The sequence below is a fragment of the Simochromis diagramma genome, unplaced genomic scaffold (genome assembly GCF_900408965.1).
Source record: "Simochromis diagramma unplaced genomic scaffold, fSimDia1.1 OVJJ01000320.1, whole genome shotgun sequence".
NCBI lineage: Eukaryota > Metazoa > Chordata > Actinopteri > Cichliformes > Cichlidae > Simochromis > Simochromis diagramma.
In genome coordinates, this window is record NW_024386773.1 from 9671816 (window position 1) to 9694112 (window position 22297).

The 22297-nt window shown below is 41.0% G+C and overlaps 1 protein-coding gene across 3 annotated transcripts; it reads left to right on the plus strand.

Annotated features, from left to right (window-relative positions):
* The first annotated feature begins 483 nt into the window (after nt 1–483).
* On the plus strand, nt 484–20575 carry LOC120718535 (proto-oncogene tyrosine-protein kinase Src-like). 3 transcript variants are annotated; one of them, XM_040007066.1, is made up of 13 exons: nt 485–866; nt 9462–9807; nt 11246–11345; nt 12223–12240; nt 12981–13079; nt 13341–13444; nt 15604–15753; nt 15837–15992; nt 16164–16343; nt 16523–16599; nt 16711–16864; nt 17009–17140; nt 17576–20575. In XM_040007066.1, exons 2-13 carry the CDS (start codon nt 9534–9536, stop codon nt 17782–17784), a joined length of 1653 nt encoding a protein of 550 aa, XP_039863000.1. In that variant the 5' UTR covers nt 485–866; nt 9462–9533; the 3' UTR covers nt 17785–20575. The 3 variants fall into 3 exon arrangements, with proteins under 3 accessions (XP_039863015.1, XP_039863000.1, XP_039863010.1); XM_040007076.1 differs by having other exon boundaries at nt 9526–9807; XM_040007081.1 differs by lacking the exon at nt 12223–12240 and having other exon boundaries at nt 484–866.
* Nucleotides 20576–22297: the final 1722 nt, after the last annotated feature.

Below are 22297 nucleotides of genomic sequence, written 5' to 3' on the forward strand. Positions count from 1 at the left end.
ATATCTTCAAGGTGTAGTTGACTGTGTCATTGAAAAAAGTACTGGGATTGTACGCTTTACTTCTCCTTGAAGTAGTTTCAGTTCTCCGCTTCAACTACTGGAAACTTGATGCGGGAGTGTGGGAGAGGATATCAGCTGATGGATGATAAACACCGCTGAACGCCGACCGCGTTCCGGTATCACTGCACCAGCAAAAACTTACCATTAGGGAAGTGTGTGTCGCTTAGCAACCAATTTTCCCAGTCGGCTGAATGGAGCTTTTCAGCAAACGACAGACGTAAACATACAGGGCACGCGCGTCGTGTCTTATTACCTTTATTATAAGAATGTTTTCAGTCGTGACTAATAAAAAGATATTAGGAAAACCCAAACGGGGGGGGGGGGGGGGGGGGGGGTATTTCTGTCAACGCCGCGGCGAATTTAACAGCCGGCGTCGAGTTACGCAAGGTGACGTGGTGAATGCTCCCGACGTTACTGCGTAAAATCCAGCCTCCCCATATTTGCGCTCTCGTGTTTCGTTGGTGATGCATTATCTAGTGCCTTCCCCCCCACGAGGCATGTCTTTTCCACACTACACCACTCCTGCTTCGTCGCACCAATTTACCGCGCCGCCGACCCTTCCCAGCTGAACAGGTTTGCCCGGCAGCTGTGCCCCCAGCTCCTGAAAGCAGTCCCCGTCATGACCTCCTCCTCCTCCTGTGATTTTGCCGAAATTCGCTAAATGGGATTCGTGGCTGGCCCGGGGTTTCCACAGCAACTGGCCATCCGATTCCATTATTTTTCTAATGAGGACAGCCGTTCGGATCTAGCACGGTTCCTCGCTGCGCGTCTCTGATTTTTGGGCTAAATCTCAAGACGCGTCAAAGGTAAGTTAATTGGAGCTCGTAGCAGTTTAGTGCGATAATGCAGATTTATTTCGGCATTCAATGTCGGCTTTTCTCTTTTTTTTTTTTTCTTAAAAAAATGTGTGCTGCGCATTTTTCTCTCACGGATGTTTCACACAGGGATTGATAAGCTACCCCCCTCTTCACTGACTTGTATTTTCATTGTTGCACAGGCCATTCACTCGCACATTTGGCCAGTGCCACTCAGTCTGTGCCAGGGCTAGGTTGTTGACGATTTACTACGCCCCGCAAAATGCAAAGCGTTTGTGCAAATCTCTCATTTTTGTCTTGGCGATCATCACGAACACTCGGGAAGACGCAGCAAATCGGCTGCGCACAGAAAATAAAGCCAACAATCCATCGAAATTCAAAATGGAGCTGTAGCAGCACCTGTTTTGGTTCATCAGGCCGCATATGCGCTGTATGTGAGCCAAAGCCTACGACACTCACTGGAGCATTGTCCCTTTTTCATCATTATTATTATTATTTTTGTCCCGGTTCCCATTCACAAATCACTGTTTACGAGCCTTGTGGGCATCTGTTTAGCAAACACGAACAGTGAACGTTTTTGATTTCATTTTACGATTCTTTCTAATAGCAAAGACATTATCATTTTTGACAGCTGCTGATCCTGTAGGCAGCTACTACCCCACCCCGTGTTTCTTTGAAAGCAGCTTTGCTCACAACAACTGGCGTTTAATCCCGTGGAAATAGAGTTTTTAATTATGTGGTTAATCTATTTAGAGTTGGTTTGGGGGCTCTGGACGAGCTCCAGCTTATTTCCTTACGGCGGGGGATTCAGGTTTTTGGCTTGAATCATGGGAATGCTCAGTATTGGATGGTATCACTGGATGAAGATGCAAGCATTATGTTAGCAAATTATGAAAGAACATTTAAATACCTTGTTGAATTCTTACAAGTGCATTTCAAGCTAAGAGTGCAGGAAGTGGGTGAAAATGCATCATAATCCCCTCATGTGGCTGTGAAAGATTGAAATTTGATATAGGCCTGCAAAAAAAATTTTTTTTTAATGATGTAGGTTTACTTTTTTACAAGTTGCAACAACCCTAGATATCGTCTTAATACCATTTGTTTTGTCCAGTCAACAGTCCAAAACATCAATTTACTCTCATAACAAAGAAAACCAGAAATAAATGACAGAAGTGAAAGCTTCTTTAATGTTCAGTTGTTCATTAAAACTGATTAACTGACTGCCAGTTAACAATCAGACAGGCTGTTGTGAAAAATGTGTGTAAAATGACTTTTTCAAGAGAACAGATTCAAAAAGCAGACCCCGACTTTATTTTAAAATTCTGTAAATAATAAAAAAAAAGGCTGTGTGTAAATGACCTAGAATGACACAGCGTCATTAATAAGATATATAAATTTGTAGACTGAACGACTGATGTCCTGTAAAATTAATCCGGCTGCAGCAGCTGTTCCTTTTAGTCCGGATCGCTCGCTGCCAGAGCCACTAGTTAAAGATGGGCGGAAGTGGGTTTTATCAGCTGAGTGCCACAGTGCCCCTCTCCTCTCCACTTATCTTCCTCCACTGCTTTTTTTTTTTTTTTTTTTTTCTTTCCTCGCCTTTGCTGAGTGTGTTGGCTTCTAAGGAACAGGGAAGATGAATTGAGACAGCTAAACAGAGACTTTCACTTTCCAAAGTCTGTGGGATTTAATCATAAAAAGAAATGGGAGGGAAAAAAACACAGAAAATCTGATTTGGGAAGTTACAGGACTAAAATTGGAGAAGGCTCGATAGTTATGCGACTGTATTGTCTTTTCAGCTATCCTGCTCGCTCTCTTTTTCTCTCTCTGACACTTGCTATATATAGATGATCTGTACGTTACGCATGTATCTGTGGACTGCATTGTTCATCATGCAACATCTATATGGGAATAAGACAGCGACACTAATGTGCACATTTCCTCTCGTTTTAATCTTGAGGAACCATCATTACTACGCCCCCACCACCACCACCCCCTCGCCTCCCCTCCTCTCCCCTCCCAAGGGCAAACCGTAATTTTCCCATTCAGCTGAAACATTGGCTGGAGCTGTCTTTCCTCTCTGCAGCACAGTGGCAACTGTTACCGTCTGTTGTGACTCAGTGAGGTTTGTCGTGGCCAAATGTGCTTATGTGCCTGACCAGACATGTTGAGCTTGTGAGCTCAGCCTTAGATGAAGGATTACGAAGGTTAATATGGAACTCCAAACGTTTTTTGGTTGTTTTTTTTTTTTTTGGCAACCTATGCAAAATAAGAATGACAAAAATGAGAATGATTGCACTAAAACACTCCTCAACTGTAAGTAGTGCTTTAAAGCAGTCATTTTGTCAGAAATTCTTAGGATGGGTCCTTTGCATTATGGCTAATTATGCTATTTAACATTTAGGGACTTGATTGTGTCTACTGAAGAGATAGGTAAAGATGCTGTACACCAGAGAATATTGTTATTGGATGATCAAAGATTTAATGGTTATGTTACTATTTCAGTTTAAGTTGATGTAACAGACAACGTCTGCCGTTTTTATTCTGTGCAAGAAAGCATTAAGATTACTTGAAGCTCATCTACAGCTTCTGCATTATTATTCTGGTGAAGTGGATATCTTCCAGTCTTTTTCGGACTAAATTTTGTCATTGTTTTCTCAAACAATGGTTCCTTGTTGAGATGCGGGCAAAGGGTGGTAAAAAAAAAAAGGGGGGGGGGGGGGGGGCTACAATGATTGTAAAGGCTGCATAATTAGGGATTCAGCTTGAAAATAATTGCAGAAAAACAGCACAGAAGTGTGCTTTTGTTGAGTGTGTGTAGATTAAGATATCCGTGAGACAATGAATTACAATGCAGAATTTCAGTAGGATTAACAGATTAACAAGTTTAAAGGTTTAACAGATGGATGCTACCTGGAGACAAACAAAAGTGGTGTATTTTCTCATTAAAAGCTAATCCACAGCAGCAATGTCCATGGCAATCTACCCCAACAGCGTTGAGGAAGCAAAGCTGCAACACAGCTGACTGCAGCAAATGTCAGCTCTGTAGGGATGAGGTTGAAGTTGGGATTCCACCAAGTCATTCTTTGGGGAAAACAGATGTTTTTCCCTTACAAAAATATCGAAGAGCTGAACATATTTACTGATAAAGGCCAGCTTTGACCTGCTGTGCACACGAGGAAATGTCAGGTATGACTGGCATTGTGGATAACTGTGCACTTTGACCCCCTTGTCACTTACACTGGAATCAGTATGGACAGGGTGCAGCATAAAGTCTTTCAGTATGCACAGAATCATTCAGTAGTCTTTCAAGATGGATATGAAAATGATAAAAAGTCATATTGGGGCACATGTAAATTGAAACAAATATTGGCCTGATGCGATGCAGTTGAAGAGCATGAAAGGTGTTAGGACTTGTCTACTTTATATCCTGCATTCCATTTAGGCAGCTGGCTATTATTCCTTTACTTTTTTCTGCTTTCTCCACAGCTTTTGCTCCCTGTTGATGAGCAGAAAGTTTAGATTCATAGGGTATCAAATCCTTAGAATCACTCTCCATACAAGGCAAATCAAGAACCGGTTAATTCCGTTTAACTTTATTTATATAGTCTCCATTGAGAACAACACGTATCTCAGTGGACTTTACAGTGAGAGCTAAAGAGGTTATATATGGCCTATATATAATATAGAGAAATCCAACAATCCAGAGCTTACCTTACAGCATGTCTTTACTCTATCTCTTGACATTTAAACCACATATTATGTAACAAATGTGGAACCTTTTAAAATAAAAAAAAATAAAAAAAAAAAATACTGAAAGAGTGCCACAAAAATCCCAGCTGCTTACCTCAGCTTTAAGAAGTTTGCAAATTTGAGAAGACACTATCCATTCATGCTCGAAGCCAACTTTCTTTAATAATTAAAGAAAAGTATTTTTAATATTATTATTATGATTATTTGGCACAAAGCAACATGAGTTTCTGTTTGAAAGAGATTCTGTTTTGCCTTCTTGCTAGATTGACCGCTTTTCTTCTGATTTGGTCATGACCCATAACCCACAGATCAGGTTTGCACGTCTTCACTTCTGTGCCAATCTGCTGCGCCTGTCATGAACTTGTCTAAAAATGTAATTAACACCAGTTGTGATGGGGCCAGGAGCATAAGGAGAGGTACACCCCGGACGGGTCACCAATCTGTTGCAGGGTTAACAGAGAGACCGGAAACCATTCATACTCACACCTAGATTCATCAGTTAATCAAACTCTATGCATGTCTCCATAGAGAACTCACATGGAAACAGGAAGAACATGCAGAGTCCACACAGAAAAACCCAGGATCTTCTTTCTGTTGACAGTGTTAACCGCAGAAACCAAGATTCATGACAAAAACGTTCACAATATCATGCTGCACTTCCACCTTCCTGTACTGGCAAGTTTAATGCGATGCTTAAAGCTCAGTCAGATAATGACTGAATTATATCAGAATATTGGAGGGTATTCCTGTGGTATTTATTTTTTTTTATTGTTTTTGTTGTTCATCTCATCAAAGAGGAAAAACTGAAGTATGAACTGAATGTTTGGTCCAAAAGTAGAGGTATATAGAGTAAACCTTGACAACTGTTACACTCCTGTCTGTGAAGTCGGTCACATCCACTGATCCACTACAAGATATTATCTTCCATGAGACAAAGTGCAATATGTAATGGTCTGTAATTGTATCTGGCGTCCTCATAAACACTGGGGTCAGTAATCTGCTTGTGTAGCGTCAGCCATTTCCTTGTTTTTTCCATTGATCTGCAAGTTGGAAAATAGTCCAAGAAATTTTCAGTCTGCATCTCTAGTCCTGAAAAACCATGAAAATGGAGCTCTCCTGCTCCATCTTCCTCCCTCTCTCTCCTCTATTCCTTCCTCCCACCCTGCCCTCCTGCTGCTCAGGTGCCTGTTCTTGTTGCAGTCGAGGTGTGTAGTGCAGTCTGCTTCATCTAAAGCTGCCAACTCAACTTCACCTCATCTCTCACATATTTTCCAGATCTTACTTACTCTTTTCTTTTGCAAGACTCTACAATGTCTAATTCCATTCTCACCAATCCATAGTCTTTCATTTTATACCCCTATGCTAATGTGGTCACATGTTACCACTTGATATTAGGCCGTTGCAACACCATATTAGGAAAAGGCACAAGGCTCTGCTACAGAGCTACTTCTGTTGTTTACACAAACACGCCGGCTTTGAGGCTTCCGAGGGCGCTGTGGTTTGTACACTGCTCTGCGAAGTACTAAACTAAGTGCTGGACACTGCAGCTCACATTAAACCTGTGTGTGAGAATCATTACTTCTCCTCATCAGTCTGAGATTGATCCTAATGATTAGTACGTCTTCCAAATCCATTTGAGGCTATCAAAGCCAGAATGAGCGAATCAGAGTTGGCTTGAACTCCTCTGCAGAGTGCTTACCCTGCTGAATTTACCACCAGGGAGATATCTGTGCAGTCTCCAAATTCACTGTGGTGCATATACTAATAAAGTTGAAGTGGTGAAATGTAAATTTGGCATGTGTGACACACATGGGTACATGTCATATGGCATTACTGATTTCCTTGAGATCAAAATGTCTTTCCTCTGTGGAATCAGCAATAGTCCACAATAACGGGTAACGAGTGAGGGACAAGAAAGGTGTACTATGATAGACGGCAGAGTGGATCCGTGCTTTCGAGATGACAAATTCTGACCCTACCAGCCGATTGTCACGGCAGAAATGGAGGCTCATCAGACCGTTTTTGGAATTTTTGCGAGCCTGTGCGAATTGTAGCCTCAGCTTTCTGCTCTTAACTGAAAGGTGGTGCTTGCAGTGTGGTCTTCTGCTGCTATAGCCCATCTGCTTCAAGATTTGACGTCTTGTGGCTTCAGAGAGGTTCTTCCAAATACCTTTGTAACGAGTCATTATTTGAGTTACTGTTGCCTACCAATTAGCTCAAAGCAGCCGGGCCATTATCCACTGGCATTTGACATCAACTAAGCACTTTCACCCAGAGAATTTCCACTCACTGCATAGTTTCTCTCTTTCAGACCATTAACCATACTATGAGAAAATCTCAGTAGATTAGCAGTTTCTGAAATGCTCAGATCAGTCCATGTGACACAAACAGCCATGCTATTTTCCATTTTGATAATAATAATAATAATGGATTGGATTTATATAGCGCTTTTCAAGGCACCCAAAGCGCTTTACAATGCCACTATTCATTCACTCTCACATTCATACACTGGTGGAGGCAAGCTACGGTTGTAGCCACAACTGCCCTGGGGCAGACTGACAGAAGCGAGGCTGCCATATCGCGCCATCGGCCCCTCTGGCCAACACCAGTAGGCAAGTAGGGTAAAGTGTCTTACCCAAGGACACAACGACCAGGACAGAGAGCCCAGGGATCGAACCGGCGACCTTCCGGTTACAGATGCGATTCCCAACCCCCTGAGCCACGGTCGCCCCGTGATGATCAGTTTGAACACGTTGTCTTGACCATGCCTACATGGCTAAATGCATAATGAGTTGCTAGCATGTGACTGGCTGATATTTGCGTTGATGAACAGGTGTACATAACAATATGGATGTTATGAAGTTTTCATAAATTTCCAGTCACACAGATGTAGTTTGACTAGGGGCAGCTGTGTCTAAGGAGGCAGAACGGGTCATTCACCAGTTGGGAAGTTGATGGCTCAATCCTCTAGGGAATCCCCTAGTAGCATATCGAAGTAACAGAGGACAAAATGAAAAGTTTCCCTGTGTGGTAAGGGCCCACTTTACATGTATCTTATCTTTACCTTTTTTTCTTCTTTTTTTTTTTTTTCCGTTGAGGCGGATGTTGATCATTAGAGGCGGTCAGTGCAACTGGCCATAATGTTGATTGCCAATGTCTAAAATAGCTCTTTAAATTGTTTAACACAATTCCCACTTCCCTGTCCATCTTTGTCTGAAGCCCTATGAACTTGTCTCAGTATGACTCAGTGTTGCACCATGGGATACATTAACCCCTCCACTGCACCAAATTACATCCTGGCAGGGGCTGAAGCGAAGCTTGCACGACTGCGCTCGTGTTTGAAATCGCTCGTGTACGTTCACACACGCATTGTAGCTTACACGCCAACACAGCTTCACAGTGGGAGCCTTGGATGTCTTTGAGGATTCCCGTACCTGTGTAATTAAGTTATAGTCACACATCACACTTAAAACACCCACTAAGCCTCAGCTGTCTGCGTTGCAGTATACAACAACCACCTACGCGTTCTTTTTACAGCCGCTGCCGGTTCCTTCCTCTTTCCCTTTTAATAACACTCTGTCTTGTCTGTCAGACTAACACAAGTGTGTTGGAAACATTCATAAGGATACACGGGTTGCTGGAAAAAGGATGTGAGACACAACTGTGTTTGGGTGTTAGTGTGCGACTGAGCTTAGTTTCCCAGAGACCAAGGAACAGCTGCTAATGCACAGAAACGCACACACTCGGTCTCGGTTCCAAAGGAACAAGACTGTTTCATGTGTGTGTGACTGTCTCTGTTTCAGCTGGCTTGAAATAGTCGGTCTCGCAGTGACTCACGCCGCTATGCCTGGAGGGGAGGATTGGTCTTGGTGTGTGAACAAGGCACTCTAACTTTCTGTGGGTGCACTTGACTGTCTGAGCATGTTTGTCTTTGTCTGCACTCGGGATGAAGGCGCACTCTTGACTTGTTGCATTTATCGGGCTGTAATAAATGTATTTGACATGAGGATGTGAAGGAAAAGCAGCAGTATATTTACCTGTTGGAGATGAAACTGTTTGTGTCCTTGTCAACTCAGCAGCATTAACACACGGCTTCAGTACGGCCCACAGCTCCTTTGTTTGAAGCTTTGTTTTCCACGTAAATGCTTATTGATTCAAAACAGATTGAATCAGACAGGAACGACCTTGAATCTATGCGTGTTTTTATGTGCCCTCTTCGTGGAGTATTTGCATGCTAAACGGTTTTAACTGAACCTGGAGCAGCTCCAAGGATACTCAACAGCAGACCGGGAGAGCTAAAATGAATGCGATGCTAGAAGCAAGAGGAGTTTTTCTTTTAGGAGAGTGAACGGCTAGAAACTGAAATGGGGTCGCTTCCTTTTCCTGAGTGAACTTCATTTTTCTTTTAATCGTCATCTTTAAAATGTACATTTGTATAGTCACACTGAAATGGTCAGATTTAGTAAACAATTAAGAAAATGAACACTGTATTTAAAAATAACACTGTATTAAATGTCTACTGAAATGGCATCAATAATTAAGGGTTAAAGCATTAGGATGCTTGTGGGTCAAACTGCATTTAAATATTAATAAGAATATCCTCATTCATATGCCTGCCTCTGAGTCAAATTTTGCTGCTAGGACTGGCAGATATGATGGCAGAGATGTTGGATGAAATTGCAAATGCAAAAAAAAAATACTAAATAAACACTTACTGAATTGGGATACTGTAGGGTTTTTTTTTGGTTTTTTTGTTTGGTTTTTATTTTTTTATAGCAGTGTACATGGTCTACAGTATACAGTGATGGCATGTATTTGACTTTTATTGATTAACAGAAGCAGTAGCAAAGCCACTTCGGACCTTAAAGTGCTGCTTACTCATCATTGGCTCTGGTCCCAGGTCTGCACATGGGGGCGGGCAAGAGCAAGCCCAAGGAGCCGGGCCAGCGCTCCATGAGCCTGGATGGTACCATAGGCACAGGCTCCGACAGCGGGCACTTCCACCACCTGGGACCCGCCCAGCAGACCCAAACACCCAACAGGAGCCCTGCCGTCGGAACAGGCAGGCGGGGGCATCAAGGGCAGCACCAGCACGCCCCAACAAATACTCCCGAGCTGGCTCTCTTCGGAGGAGTGGACCACACGGGAACTGTCACATCACCTCATAGAGGACCTCTGTCAGGTAGGAAAAACATTATGATAATGGGTTAGTTGGGGCAAAGTGGACAAGTTTATTCATGTAGCGCCTCTTAACAACAAGCTATGAAAAGACAAGATTTTTTTTTTTTTAAAAAGTCACCTTTTTTTGATTGTATAAACATATAAAACATTAGAGTAGAATTAGAAAGATGACTCTGGAAAGTGTAAAGTAAAACTGCTGTGAAGCTTTAGTCCCACATTTAAATAAAGTAAATGCAGCAGGAAACAGAAACACATCGTACCCTGATATGAAAGAACTGAGTGGGAACAAACAGTAACCTCCTGTATAATTAGTGAGCTTTTAGAAGTGCTTTTACAGGCCGATTTTGTTGTTTCTCTTGGTTCCAGTCTTTATGCCAACACGAGCTAACTGCCTGTGTGAATGTGGTCGTGAAACGGATTCAATAAATCTGACGAGAACTTTGATGTCTCTATGTCAGCCTACGGACTTGCTTTCAGTTTGAGATCACAAAAGTCCCAAAGTGGATGGGGGAAAAAAAAGAAGCAAAATCTGATTCATAATGAGTCACATTTACACAGAAAAATATTTAAAAGCATCTTTTTTTTTTTTTTTTTTTTTTCTCTCACTATCTAAGAGCCAGACTTAAAAACTTCTTTTCGTCTTTGAAGCGCCACATGTCACGCTGTCCATATTTTATTTACTGGATATATTTAAACTGTAATGTGCCTAAACCAGCCAGATGGCTGGGTTAATGTTGCTCCATCCAGAGAGCAAAGGCCTGCTGGTATATGAAGAACAGTTCTGCTGGTTGCAACCTACTGCTGCGCACCTAATGAGCCAATCAATGATCGGCTGCAGAATTCCCCAGTTTAGGTCTCAGGTTCATTAAATAAAGCTACATAAAACCCCATTAATATCATACCTTTGTCCTTCAAGGGCGGTCAGACAGATGCTGTCTGAATGTCAATATTTTTCATTAGATACATTTTCAGAGCAGCAGTAGAATACCTTAACATCCAACCCTGAAAAGCTGAAAATTCAAGGGCTAGGTCACAGTGCTAAAAATCACACACGTTATTCTATAGATAGATAGATAGATAGATAGATAGATAGATAATTAGAATAATATTTTTATTATTTCACTGGTTTTTAACTGATGATTTTCTTCTTCAAATTTAATAGAAAAACTGACTGGCGACAGCCTGAGAGGGTTTGGGCTTGAGACAAGATGAGGGAATCTTTGCTAAATTAAATGCAGAACAGCGGTGTGCTTTTAAGTTTACCTTGTTTTTAGATCCCTGGGAAACCAAATTGTACCTAAAAAATAAATTTCCCAGCCCTGTTAAACCAGTGTCATTGATCTTAAGTGGAAATACCCTTTTGTGTGCTAAATGTCTTTATTTCAGTGTCTGTATTGTTCCCCGAATGAACGTTTCTGTTTCTCCGTGGTCTCTTTCAGGAGGTGTCACTACATTTGTGGCTTTGTATGATTATGAGTCACGAACAGCATCTGATCTGACCTTTAGGAAAGGGGACCGGCTGCAGATTGTCAACAACACGTAAGAATCAAGAGTCATCCCACTGTAACTCTAGTAGTGATGCCACACAGTCACAGGGATGTGAATGAACAGATTTCTTGGTGCACACGTGATCTGTGACGCGCACATATGTGTACATGAATGAACACGCAGTGATAGTCAGAGCTGGTAACTGTCGATCCTTCCCATCTGTTTACTAAAAGTGAGCAGAACAGCTCTGCGCTAATGCATTCTGTTCCTCATGGGCAACCGTGATCATCATAATCTTTTAAGAGACTTCAGAGGGAGCATTTTGTACCGAGATATAGATAGAAACAGGACAAAACAGGTTCAAGTGAAATTACGTTTTTTTTTTTTGTTTTTTTTTTTTTGGGGGGGGTAATTTTTGCGAGTTTTTTCAAGCTGCTGTTTCTAAGCTAAACATCTGCAACATAACTCTCTTGCAGGTGTTTACAATCACAACAATTTTGTTTTGTTTTCCTATGAGCTCTTTCTATAACTTCCTACTATAAGTCTGCTCTGCTGGTATTTATTGAGAGCCTGGCACTACATAATTGGGCTGAAAAGTAGAATAAATACATAATGAAGCATTACAAAGCAGTGCTTAGTAGTTAGATGAGTTTAGCCAGACTGTATTTCTAAGGCCTAAAGTGGACATTTATGGAAGATAAATGAAATGTATTCATACTCTCCTATAGTATTAGAATCCCACATTGAAATGGAAAATCAAAGTTAAATCAGCCCCACTGTGTAATCCCACAGCTTATGCAGCTCGTCTGCTATCTGTCTGTGCCGTGCTGCGTGCCTTGCTGTGTCTCCTTGCTGCATTTTGATGTGTCTGCTGTGTCTGTTATCTCTCCCTCTCTCTTTCTTTCTCATGCTTCATGGTTTCTCCTAGGAAAAAGTACAGCTTCAGGTCAGTAATATTTAATGCAATAAAAAAAAACCCTCATGCAACCTTTTCTTCACCGTCCCTGCGATCCTTGCATTTGCTTCATCGTGAAGTGGTAAATAGAGATGGACTAATTCTATATCTCCTGTATAAAACATATTGCATGTTTCTACATAGAGCTAAAGTTGAATCTAAGATGGGACTACAAGTGGAATAAAAGGTTGCCTGCATTTATTTTCCATCTTACCAATTTTTTTTTTTTTTTTCTTCTTAACTCCATCCTATCAACTTTGCGGGATGAGGTTTTTTAAGTTTCACTTTTGCAGTGTAAATGGCACTATGGTTTTCAGTCAAATGATGTGGAAGTTTAACTGGATGGATCATATCAGAGGGCACAGTTTCAAAGTTACTGGAATATTTCAGGGATAAATCCAGTAATGTTCAGTTTTTTTCTCATTGGCAACAAATCCCATAAGTCCAGCGCCATTGACAAATGAATGCACGGTCTTTCCTACAAAACTAAAGCTCAAACTGGTCCCCAATACATGTGCAGTTTCCCTCAGTTTACATCATTATATCAAATTTTTTAGCCTCTTATATTCTTGGGTCTTTGAGCAAAAGACAAGGTAGAAGTTGTTCCTCATCAATGAAATATGGTGCTGATTTTGAATAAACTTTAAATATCTCTAATTGCCTTGTTCAGTTTTGTTCATGATTGACTCTCACTCTCTCTTCATCTCTCTGTCTCTCTCTTTTCCTCACAGAGAAGGGGATTGGTGGCTCGCTCGCTCCCTGACAACTGGAGAGAGCGGTTATATCCCCAGCAACTATGTGGCTCCATCCGACTCCATCCAAGCAGAAGAGTACATTATCCACTCTTTGTTCTCCTCATGCGATTTACCCTGCAGTTTATTTACATCTAAAGCTGGTTTTCAGTGCAGAACCTGCATGTAGTTGTGCTCTGCACGCATTTTAATGATCCATGCATGATAAGGCCTTGTTTACAAATAAAGAGTACTGAGATGCTGTTCATACATATAATCCAAACGTAGCTCTGCATTCCTGCTCCAGCTGCTCAGTAGTAGCTCGTCACTGATCTCGCTCTCTGTGGCCCACTTTGGCAGGTGGTATTTTGGGAAGATCACTCGACGTGACTCGGAGAGGCTCCTTCTCAACCCTCAGAACAGACGAGGAACTTTCTTGGTGAGGGAGAGCGAGACTACTAAAGGTGAGAGAGCAGACATTTGCATCACTTCAGAGACTACAGTCATTATCATGAACCATTATCAAGAACAATTAGCTCTTCTGCCTGTCTGCAGTTGCGTAATGATGCATTAAATCAGCCTGAGTGCCTTTTTTTTTTTTTTTCCTCACATTAAAACTATCTAGCAGCAGTGTTCGACCTGCACAAAGTGGCATTTCTTTATTTGACCTACAGGCTTTTGGCAGGTGTATTTTCGTTTTTTCAGGCTGATGACATGTGCAAAACGTGGATCAACATGATTCTTCTAAAATGTATTGTAACTGTGTTTAGGCCTCCCAAGTATGAATAAATAAAAATTATATTACACATACACTATGAGATTTGACATTTTGACAGCAGGGATTTGAAGACATTAAAACGATTTCCACTGAAAACTATATTTTTATGCTAAAGTGGTTTCATTGTTTAAGTAAAATGCAGCTTTTTAAATGTTTTAATGTGCCGTTTTCATTTTGGTGTGGGACAGTGCAAGCACAACAAATGTATGGGCTCATGCTTTCCCCCCTTTAAACATTTCACACACTAAGCAATTAGTTGAGGTGGCAAAAACTGCTGATAAGTTGATAATTAAAACAAGAATTAGTTGTTGGCGTAATGAAATTGTGAAATGATCAGTTTTTCAGTTGTTTCCTTACACTCCATGATTATCTAGTAAAACTGTCTCTGTAAAACATGTTTAATAAAAACCCAAGATTTCTTAATTTTTCACACATTAAAAATGTGTGAGGTGGGGAAAAAAAATGAAGCGATGACACTTTTTCTGCCTCCCCGGAGGCTTACACAGAGTAGCAGATGTGCTTTGAAATAAGTAGATCTTCAGGGACTCAATTTGAAAGAGGTAGAACCTGCTAATTAAGTCATTTGTTAACTTTCACACTGGCCTGCGGCGCTGTGTCTTTGTTCTCTGGGCTTGTGGCAGAGTTTTGCATCTTTCGCTGAAAGTCTGCACTCAGATCTGGTCCCTGTGACGTAAACTGACTCTTTAGGGGGCTGTTTTGGAGGAAGTAAGAGGAAAAGGAAAAGATTGGAATGGGTTGGGCTTGTGAATGGATAGGGGTGAATCACTCTGCCAGAACTAGGTCATCTTAGAAGGTTGCTGGATTTTCCCCCGGCTATAGGTCCATGTTCTCCCACCACACACTCACACACACACACACACTGAGAAGAGGGGAGAACTGTGAACACTTGTAGGAAAAAGGGGAGGATTTGGGAGAATAGGAGGAGCTGTTGGCAGAAGATGCCATGGCCTCTGGGTGTGTTCTGTATAAGATATCAAATGTGAGGCTCTCAGTGAGACAGGGATGAGCATGAACATGCCTCTTGCATGTTGAAAAAGATGAATCTTATCATTCAAGGTTCAGGCTACAAGCACTCACATTGTGACCCTGTTAAAGAAACCTGTATCTCTGAGCTCTTGACAGGTTTTTGTCTCTCTCATGTCACATACCTAAGAAGAAATGGTGTGAAGTGGCTAAATGCTGTAGTAGTTGTAGTCATACATAGTGTAAAGGCTCTTTAGCTTTCAGAATATGAATAAAGGATAATTCAGTTTTACATGTTTAGTTTTAAATCTGGAAGTGAAGGTACTTGAGTAGTACTATAGTGGTGATAATGATTTGGTACATTTGCTTGATGCACTTGGGGAAGTCTGTCTTTCCTGCTCTAGAGTTTCTTTCTAATGAGAGAATAGGTCAGTCAGTGAAACTCCAGATCGAACACAATTGATTTTTTTTCATTTTCTTTCATGTCTCACTGTAAAGCTTAGGTTTGCTAAGTGAGTTCAGTCCTTTTTTAAATCGCATCAAGTTTGAGTCCTGTCACATTTCTAAGTTATTTGCATTTTGTTTGTTTTTACCTAATCGGCTATTTTGTCATCATTATTCTTGTGAAATGTAGTTTTGTGAAAAACTGTTGGACAAAACAAGGTTAATGAAACTTTCTGTAGTGGTGGGCAGTGGATAAGGACAAAGGCTTAGTTATTTGGCCATTAATCCAACCAGCAGGGTCTTAAATAGCCAAAGCGCAGCTGCTAGGAAACTCCAGAGAGCAGCTGCCAGACGGGCCAGGAGCAATGTGGTTTTATTGTTCTAACCTGTCTCTGTCTGTTTTTGTCTTGCTCACAGGGGCGTATTGCCTGTCAGTGCTGGATTATGATAACACCAAAGGCGCTAATGTTAAACATTACAAAATCAGGAAACTGGATAGCGGAGGTTTCTACATCACTTCACGCACCCAGTTCACCAGCCTACAGCAGCTAGTCTTCCACTATCGCAGTAAGTACTCGGGTGCATGTAGTCACCAAAAGTTAGGAAATGTCAACTGCATTGATGGTAACTCTTAACCTTTCCTCATTCAGAGCACTCTGATGGACTGTGCCACGCTCTAACAGATGTTTGTCCAGTGACCAAACCTCAGACGCAGGGACTGGCTAGGGATGCCTGGGAGATCCCCAGAGAGTCTCTCCGCCTTGACGTCAAACTGGGACAGGGCTGCTTTGGAGAAGTCTGGATGGGTAAGAATCCCTAACATACCTTAGCAGATGGGTTAAACTTTTATGATGCAACATGAGCATCATTTACTCTTTCTTGTTAAAACTAGGAAACCTTTTATATTTGGTGGACTAAGAGGAGTAACGACAGCAGTTTACTGTAGAAGCAATGTCTTTTTGTCTGGCTTCTGACAGGTACGTGGAACGGTACAACACTAGTAGCCATTAAGACTCTAAAGCCCGGCACCATGTCTCCAGAGGCCTTCCTTCAAGAAGCACAGGTCATGAAGAAGCTGCGGCACGAAAAGCTGGTCCAGCTGTACGCCGTTGTGTCTGAGGAGCCCATTTATATTGTAACAGAGTATATGAGCCAAGGTAGCGCATGACAGCAGACTGAGTCAAGAGATGGTTCTCAGACCTGCTTGATACTCGGACAAATTCATAATCCTCTTTACTAATTCTTGTTCAAAAAAAGGGGGGAAGGGATGTTTACATTTGACATATTATCAGCTTAGGTTTTTGTAAATTAAATAATATTGGGTTTGTGTTCACAGGCAGCTTACTGGACTTTCTTAAAGGCGAAGCTGGAAAGCTGCTTCGTCTGCCTCAGCTGGTAGACATGGCTGCTCAGGTAAAACTACAAAAGATCAGTGTGCTTAAGTGCATCATCTAACCACCAAGAATTCAATACTAAAAGGTGTACTACATGGAAATTTAAATTTCTCGTCCTCTCTCCTTCCAGATTGCAGCAGGCATGGCCTACGTGGAGAGGATGAACTATGTCCACAGGGACCTGCGTGCTGCAAACATCCTGGTAGGAGACAGCCTCGTGTGCAAGGTGGCTGACTTTGGTCTGGCAAGACTCATTGAAGACAATGAGTACACTGCAAGACAGGGTAAGTCTCCTCTTCCTACTTAAAATATTTACACTCAAATCAGAGAGAGAGAAGTTTGGTTACAGAAGAAAAAGTGACTTATAAGAATAAGATGTCCTAAAGTGTTTATAACATGCCACACTGAGTTTCATAATGTTTTCTTAGGAGCCAAGTTCCCAATCAAATGGACAGCACCGGAGGCAGCTCTGTATGGTCGTTTCACCATTAAGTCAGATGTCTGGTCCTTTGGTGTGCTGCTCACAGAGCTGGCAACTAAAGGCAGAGTTCCCTATCCAGGTAAAAGCTCCACCTGACAGGATAAACCCACATAATAATTTCAGTTTCTTATTCAAATAAGAAAAATAAATCGCGTTGTATGATTAAAATAATTCAATATTTTATAAACATCTTGCGCTGTGAGACAGAATTGACCAATACTAGCTGATACCTTTCTACACATCCAATGGGCAAATCACATAAGTTGCACCATATAAGGTGTTTTAGCATACCCACAATTGCTGCACATCTGCAAATCTTCTCCTTTTCTTGCTACATCTGACTTGATCAGCTGTTGTCATTGATATCTGCTCTGCTCACTGATCAGGACATGTTTCTGCTGCCATCCCAGCCTGAACCAGCTTCCCACCCTTGCAGGCTGGGAAGGTCCTAGATCAGAGCCATACCACAAAAGGATTTCTGTCCAAAAATCTAACTTGCTGTTTTTCTTGACAGGTATGGTTAACCGAGAAGTGCTTGACCAAGTGGAGCGTGGCTACAGGATGCCTTGTCCAGCAGAGTGCCCAAGCTCCTTGCATGAGCTCATGCTTTCCTGCTGGAGGAAGGATCCAGAAGAGAGGCCTACATTTGAGTACCTGCAGGGCTTCCTAGAGGACTACTTCACCTCCACAGAACCCCAGTATCAGCCTGGGGAGAACCTATAGAACCGTATATCGAATTGAACCTGGTGAGGAGGGGAAAGGGCCTCAGCACAGAATGATCTGCACTAACCGACCTCAGAGGAGCTCCTGTTTAAGGATCTGAGCCTGTGAAACTCAGTTGTGAGGAACTTGAGATTCATCTGTGGAAGTAAAACCGAAATAGAAACCGGCAGAAGTCCCCTCATGTGCCATAATGGAACTTCTACAGAAGAACCTGAAGAACCTCCTTTCTGCAAGAACTCACTGTTTACTTAAGTTCTCTTGCAGTAAAGAGGTTGAGCTGTAGAAGGCAAACTCTTGCTGGACTGACTGTGGCTCTGATTGAATCGATTGACTAAACTTGCGGGTAAATGTTTTGGAGAGATGCGACCGATGTGGGAGGAATCAAATCAGGATCTACAGAAAGGGCAAGAGGAGAAAAGATAAAGCTCCTGTCGAAGAGAGTAAGAGGGAGGATATTTCAATCAGGCATGAGCTGTTTAGTGAAACCTCCCTCTTTCCCTCTTTTGTTGCGTCTCTACACCATCGTCTGGTACCTTTTCCGCCCACAGAAGAGCACTGCCCCTGTGGCTCAGGTGCCAAAGGAAAGTCTGTCTCTCTTGAAATCCTTTATCTCATTTCTTCCCCTCTTCCTCTATTTCTGTCTGACTTTCAGCATTTCTCTCCAGTTTTCTCAAGTGCTGCTTCTTCAAAGTGTCTCCAAATAACTCAGCTCTGGAACTCAACTTTGCATCTTTATTTTTATGTTTACTTGGACAGTACTCGTCCTGTGGTTTCAGGTTTTGTTTTTGTGGCAGACAAAAGTATCTGACAACACTTTATTTTGTGGATTTTTCTGTGACTTTCAATAGACAGGCTATTAAAATAGCCATAATGGTAGTGCCAGGGTAAACGTACTCAACAGGCAGGTTCTGTAACACTTAAATTAGGTAACTTAAATTAACAATTGAGGGCTCTCTCTTGTTTAATCATCCTTTAATCATCACCCTGTCCTTTTCTAGCTGTATTTCTTGACATACATAATAAACAGCCTGCTGGAACCAACCTTGATTAAAAATGTCTTTGATGCAGATAGTGTCTGAGTGCTTGTTTTGATTGACTTGATTTAACTGGAAAGTTGCATTGAAATAAGCACTGTCGCAGTGGCACTAAAGGCCACCTTCAGTGAATATCTCTGAACCATAAGTGAGGGGAAAAGTTCCATCATTTATGTGAACTACTAAGAGGTTGATGATGCTACTACTGGTAAATATCAAAGTCAGGATGGGAAAAGCCTCTTTGGGCCTGTGCCAAACAAATCACATTTCTTTACTGCTATCCATGTGTATATACTGTTTTATTATCAATGGGGCTTCCTTGGTTTTTTTTTTTGTTGTTGTTTTTTTTTTTTTTAAAAACATACTATGATTTTTCTGAAATTAAAACTCCCCAGTAAACTCCATGCTAGCAAGTAAAAACAAACTGCTCAACAAGACAGGTTTTCATTTACCTCACATGTGTCATCTCTATGAAATATGCAACCAGGCAGCCCTAATGAAACTGTAAAACTCTGATCAGGTAACCCCAATAAAACTGTGTTTATGACTTAAATATAAAAGTTGATTTATGAAGCCAGTTAGCATGTTTTGTTTTTTTTGTTTTGTTTTTTTGTGCCATTCTTCTCTTGAACATTGGCTGGGTTTGTATTTATGCTATACTTTACATCAACATGTGTCTGTTTACTTCATGTTCAGGTCAGGCCCGGAGATCATATACAGACTTCTGAAACTATTTTTCTTTTTCTTTTTTTTTTCTTTTTTTTACATCTCAACCACTGCAGCCAGTTCTCACTGTCATATTGTACATACTGTAGCTGTACCATGTATGCCACTAAATGGCAGGGTTATGTTGGATGTCACACATTTTGCAGTGATTTGTTTCATAAAGTAGCCAATAGAACAGCAAGTGTAAAGTTGGAGGTTGTTGCCAACAAAAACAACAATGCCGCTTATCAAACTAGGAGGCATACAGCAATAAAATGAATATCATGAAAATATGATCCAGTGACAGTTGATGATTATGACTAATATTCCGAAACCACAAAAAAAGGGAAGTTGGGTTGTGATGCGATGGTTTGACATGATAAATGAGGTCAAAGATGTAAATAGTATCTTAAACAAATGACTGTGACTATCATGTAATTTGTTTTTGTATAGTTTCTTTCATTGCACCTCCATGCTGAGGTTTTTACAGTGACACGCCTGCTCCCAAAATATTAATAAGATGCTACTGTACATGGGGCTTAAGGAATGTTTCTTCTTTTTTATTTTTAGCCATGTTCTATTTGAAGCCTCTGTTTCTGCAAAAGACAATTCAGAATTGGGCTTGAGATATTTATGTATATCTTTCCATGAACATATTAATAGTATGTTCCTCTTTTAGAAAGGGTAAATCCCAATTTGTTTTGACACTCTGAACTGCCTGCAAGTCATTGGGACAATGTCAGTGGGCCCATGACAAGTATGAGTAATGCCAAGGTCTGATTGGATTTTCTGTGCTATATTTAATAAGTGTCTCAGTCCTTTTTTTTCTTTTTTTTTTTTATAAATCTATGCAGTTTCAGTCTGAAATTCCTGCAACTTTATGGCCATTTTGTTCTAAAAACAAACTATGATCATAAACAGAAGGTGTGAGCATTTTGTAAGGACTTCTTTTGTCTTTCTTTCTTTTTTGTTCCAATGTAACAAGATTGAAATAGGTATTGTGCCACTTTATGTTGATCTTTAAATGTGCAATAAATTATATTTCAAATGTGTTTTGATAAGGGTGTGTGCTGGTGTGTGTGCTATCTTAGGATTACAAAATTGTGTGTCACACTACTTGTTATGACTCATTAACTTCTTCATAAAGTTGTCAGTATGCAGCACCATGAGCATGTGATGATCATTGGTTCAGTGTGCTGCAGTTTCTGGAATATTTAGGCCAGTGGGCTTACAGCTTTAGATTTTTCTATCTGATGTAAACCCTGTATGTTCAGATATATTCATTTGTATTTTATCTCTATACTATTTTCAACGTACATAAACTGTATATAAAAGAAAGATGTAGTAGCCACTATAAAGAAACCTGATTTTGAATTCGGCTTTTTAAAGTTAAAGCGCTAGAATCCTGGCATCGTTCACTTCGGGGGTTTTGGAGCCGGAAGTGAACCTATTTAAGGGAGAGGTTGGAGTGCTAAGGGATCAGCTAAAGTTAATATGCTGTATTCATTGGGTCTTTATCTTACAATATAAAGTTCCATAATGCGACTGCTCTTGTGATATTACACTATATAAATAAAACTGAGTTAAATAGACTGTATGGGTGCAACCCACTGACACAGATAACTGCTACTTAGTGCTAAGTAACAGACAAATGAAATGCTAGAATGTCATCGACCAAAAATAAAGCCCAGACTTCTTGGACCTTGAACCACACAGCAAGACATAATATGGCCAGATAATTACATAAAAAATGCACCAAAGCCACAAAGAATTTTCTAGCCTGCTCAGCAAATACTGGTCATTAACACCAACAGCAACTACTTTACACAGGACTACCATCACTGTTCTTCATGCATCTCCAGCCTGGTACAAAAGCAACCACAAGCCCAACTTAAAAACATAAAACAGATCAAGAAGCACATGGTGGAATAACTGCCTTCTTCCACACTTTTGCCACCTTGTGACCAAAGTCTGTAAAATCAGGTGAACCACTGGCAGCACACTTAAAAAGCACATGACTATATTAAATATATGACCATTATCATATTCCAAAGAAATCAGTAAAGAACACATTTGCCTGCACCCCAGCATTCCTGGAGGAATACTTATTTAACCCATTACTTTTATCACCCTGCTGTGTGAGATCCAGCCAGGGTGAAGTTTTTCAGAAACTCAGACATTTTAAAATGTGTACTTCGGACAAGGAAAATGAAAATGACGTCTTGCTGCCTCAAAGGTGTACACCTCTATCACCCAACTGGACCAACTTATTGTTTTTAGGCTTCTGACATTTATGACAGACAGTATATTTTGACAGTGCTTGACATCTCTGTATTCTCGTGTCGACTTCAGCACAAAATTTTAGCGTGAATGAATAAATGTGGGAAAATGCTTGTTTTTAAAAATAACTCTGTATTTTTGCCTTTTTCAGATACCCAGTGGCCACACCCCTAATGCACCTTCAGCAGAGTTGCCATGGAGAGGGAAACGATCCCCAGAGTCCAAGAGCATTTCTGTAACAGACTGTAAAGCTTACTAAAGTGCTCTAAAGATGGACATTTTAATATGGGAGTCTATGGAGGCTTAAACACGTTTGGAACCAGCCTCAAGTGGCCACTGGAGAAAATGCAGGTTTAGCCCTTTTTGTCGGTCTCATTTCAATCTCAAAGCTATAGCTAGCTTGTTTTTGCTAACTAGCAGTTTGACCAGTTTGTCAGTAGTACCAGATGTGAACCACTTCAGACACAGACGGTAAATAAATGCATATTTAGCTT

Excerpts from the sequence above, each read along its gene's own strand:
- LOC120718535 (XM_040007066.1), top strand. The coding sequence starts at position 9,534 with ATGGGGGCGGGCAAGAGCAAGCCCAAGGAGCCGGGCCAGCGCTCCATG. Across the intron at positions 9,808-11,245 it reads TCATAGAGGACCTCTGTCAG|GAGGTGTCACTACATTTGTG; the intron begins GTAGGAAAAACA and ends GGTCTCTTTCAG. Across the intron at positions 13,080-13,340 it reads GACTCCATCCAAGCAGAAGA|GTGGTATTTTGGGAAGATCA; the intron begins GTACATTATCCA and ends CCACTTTGGCAG.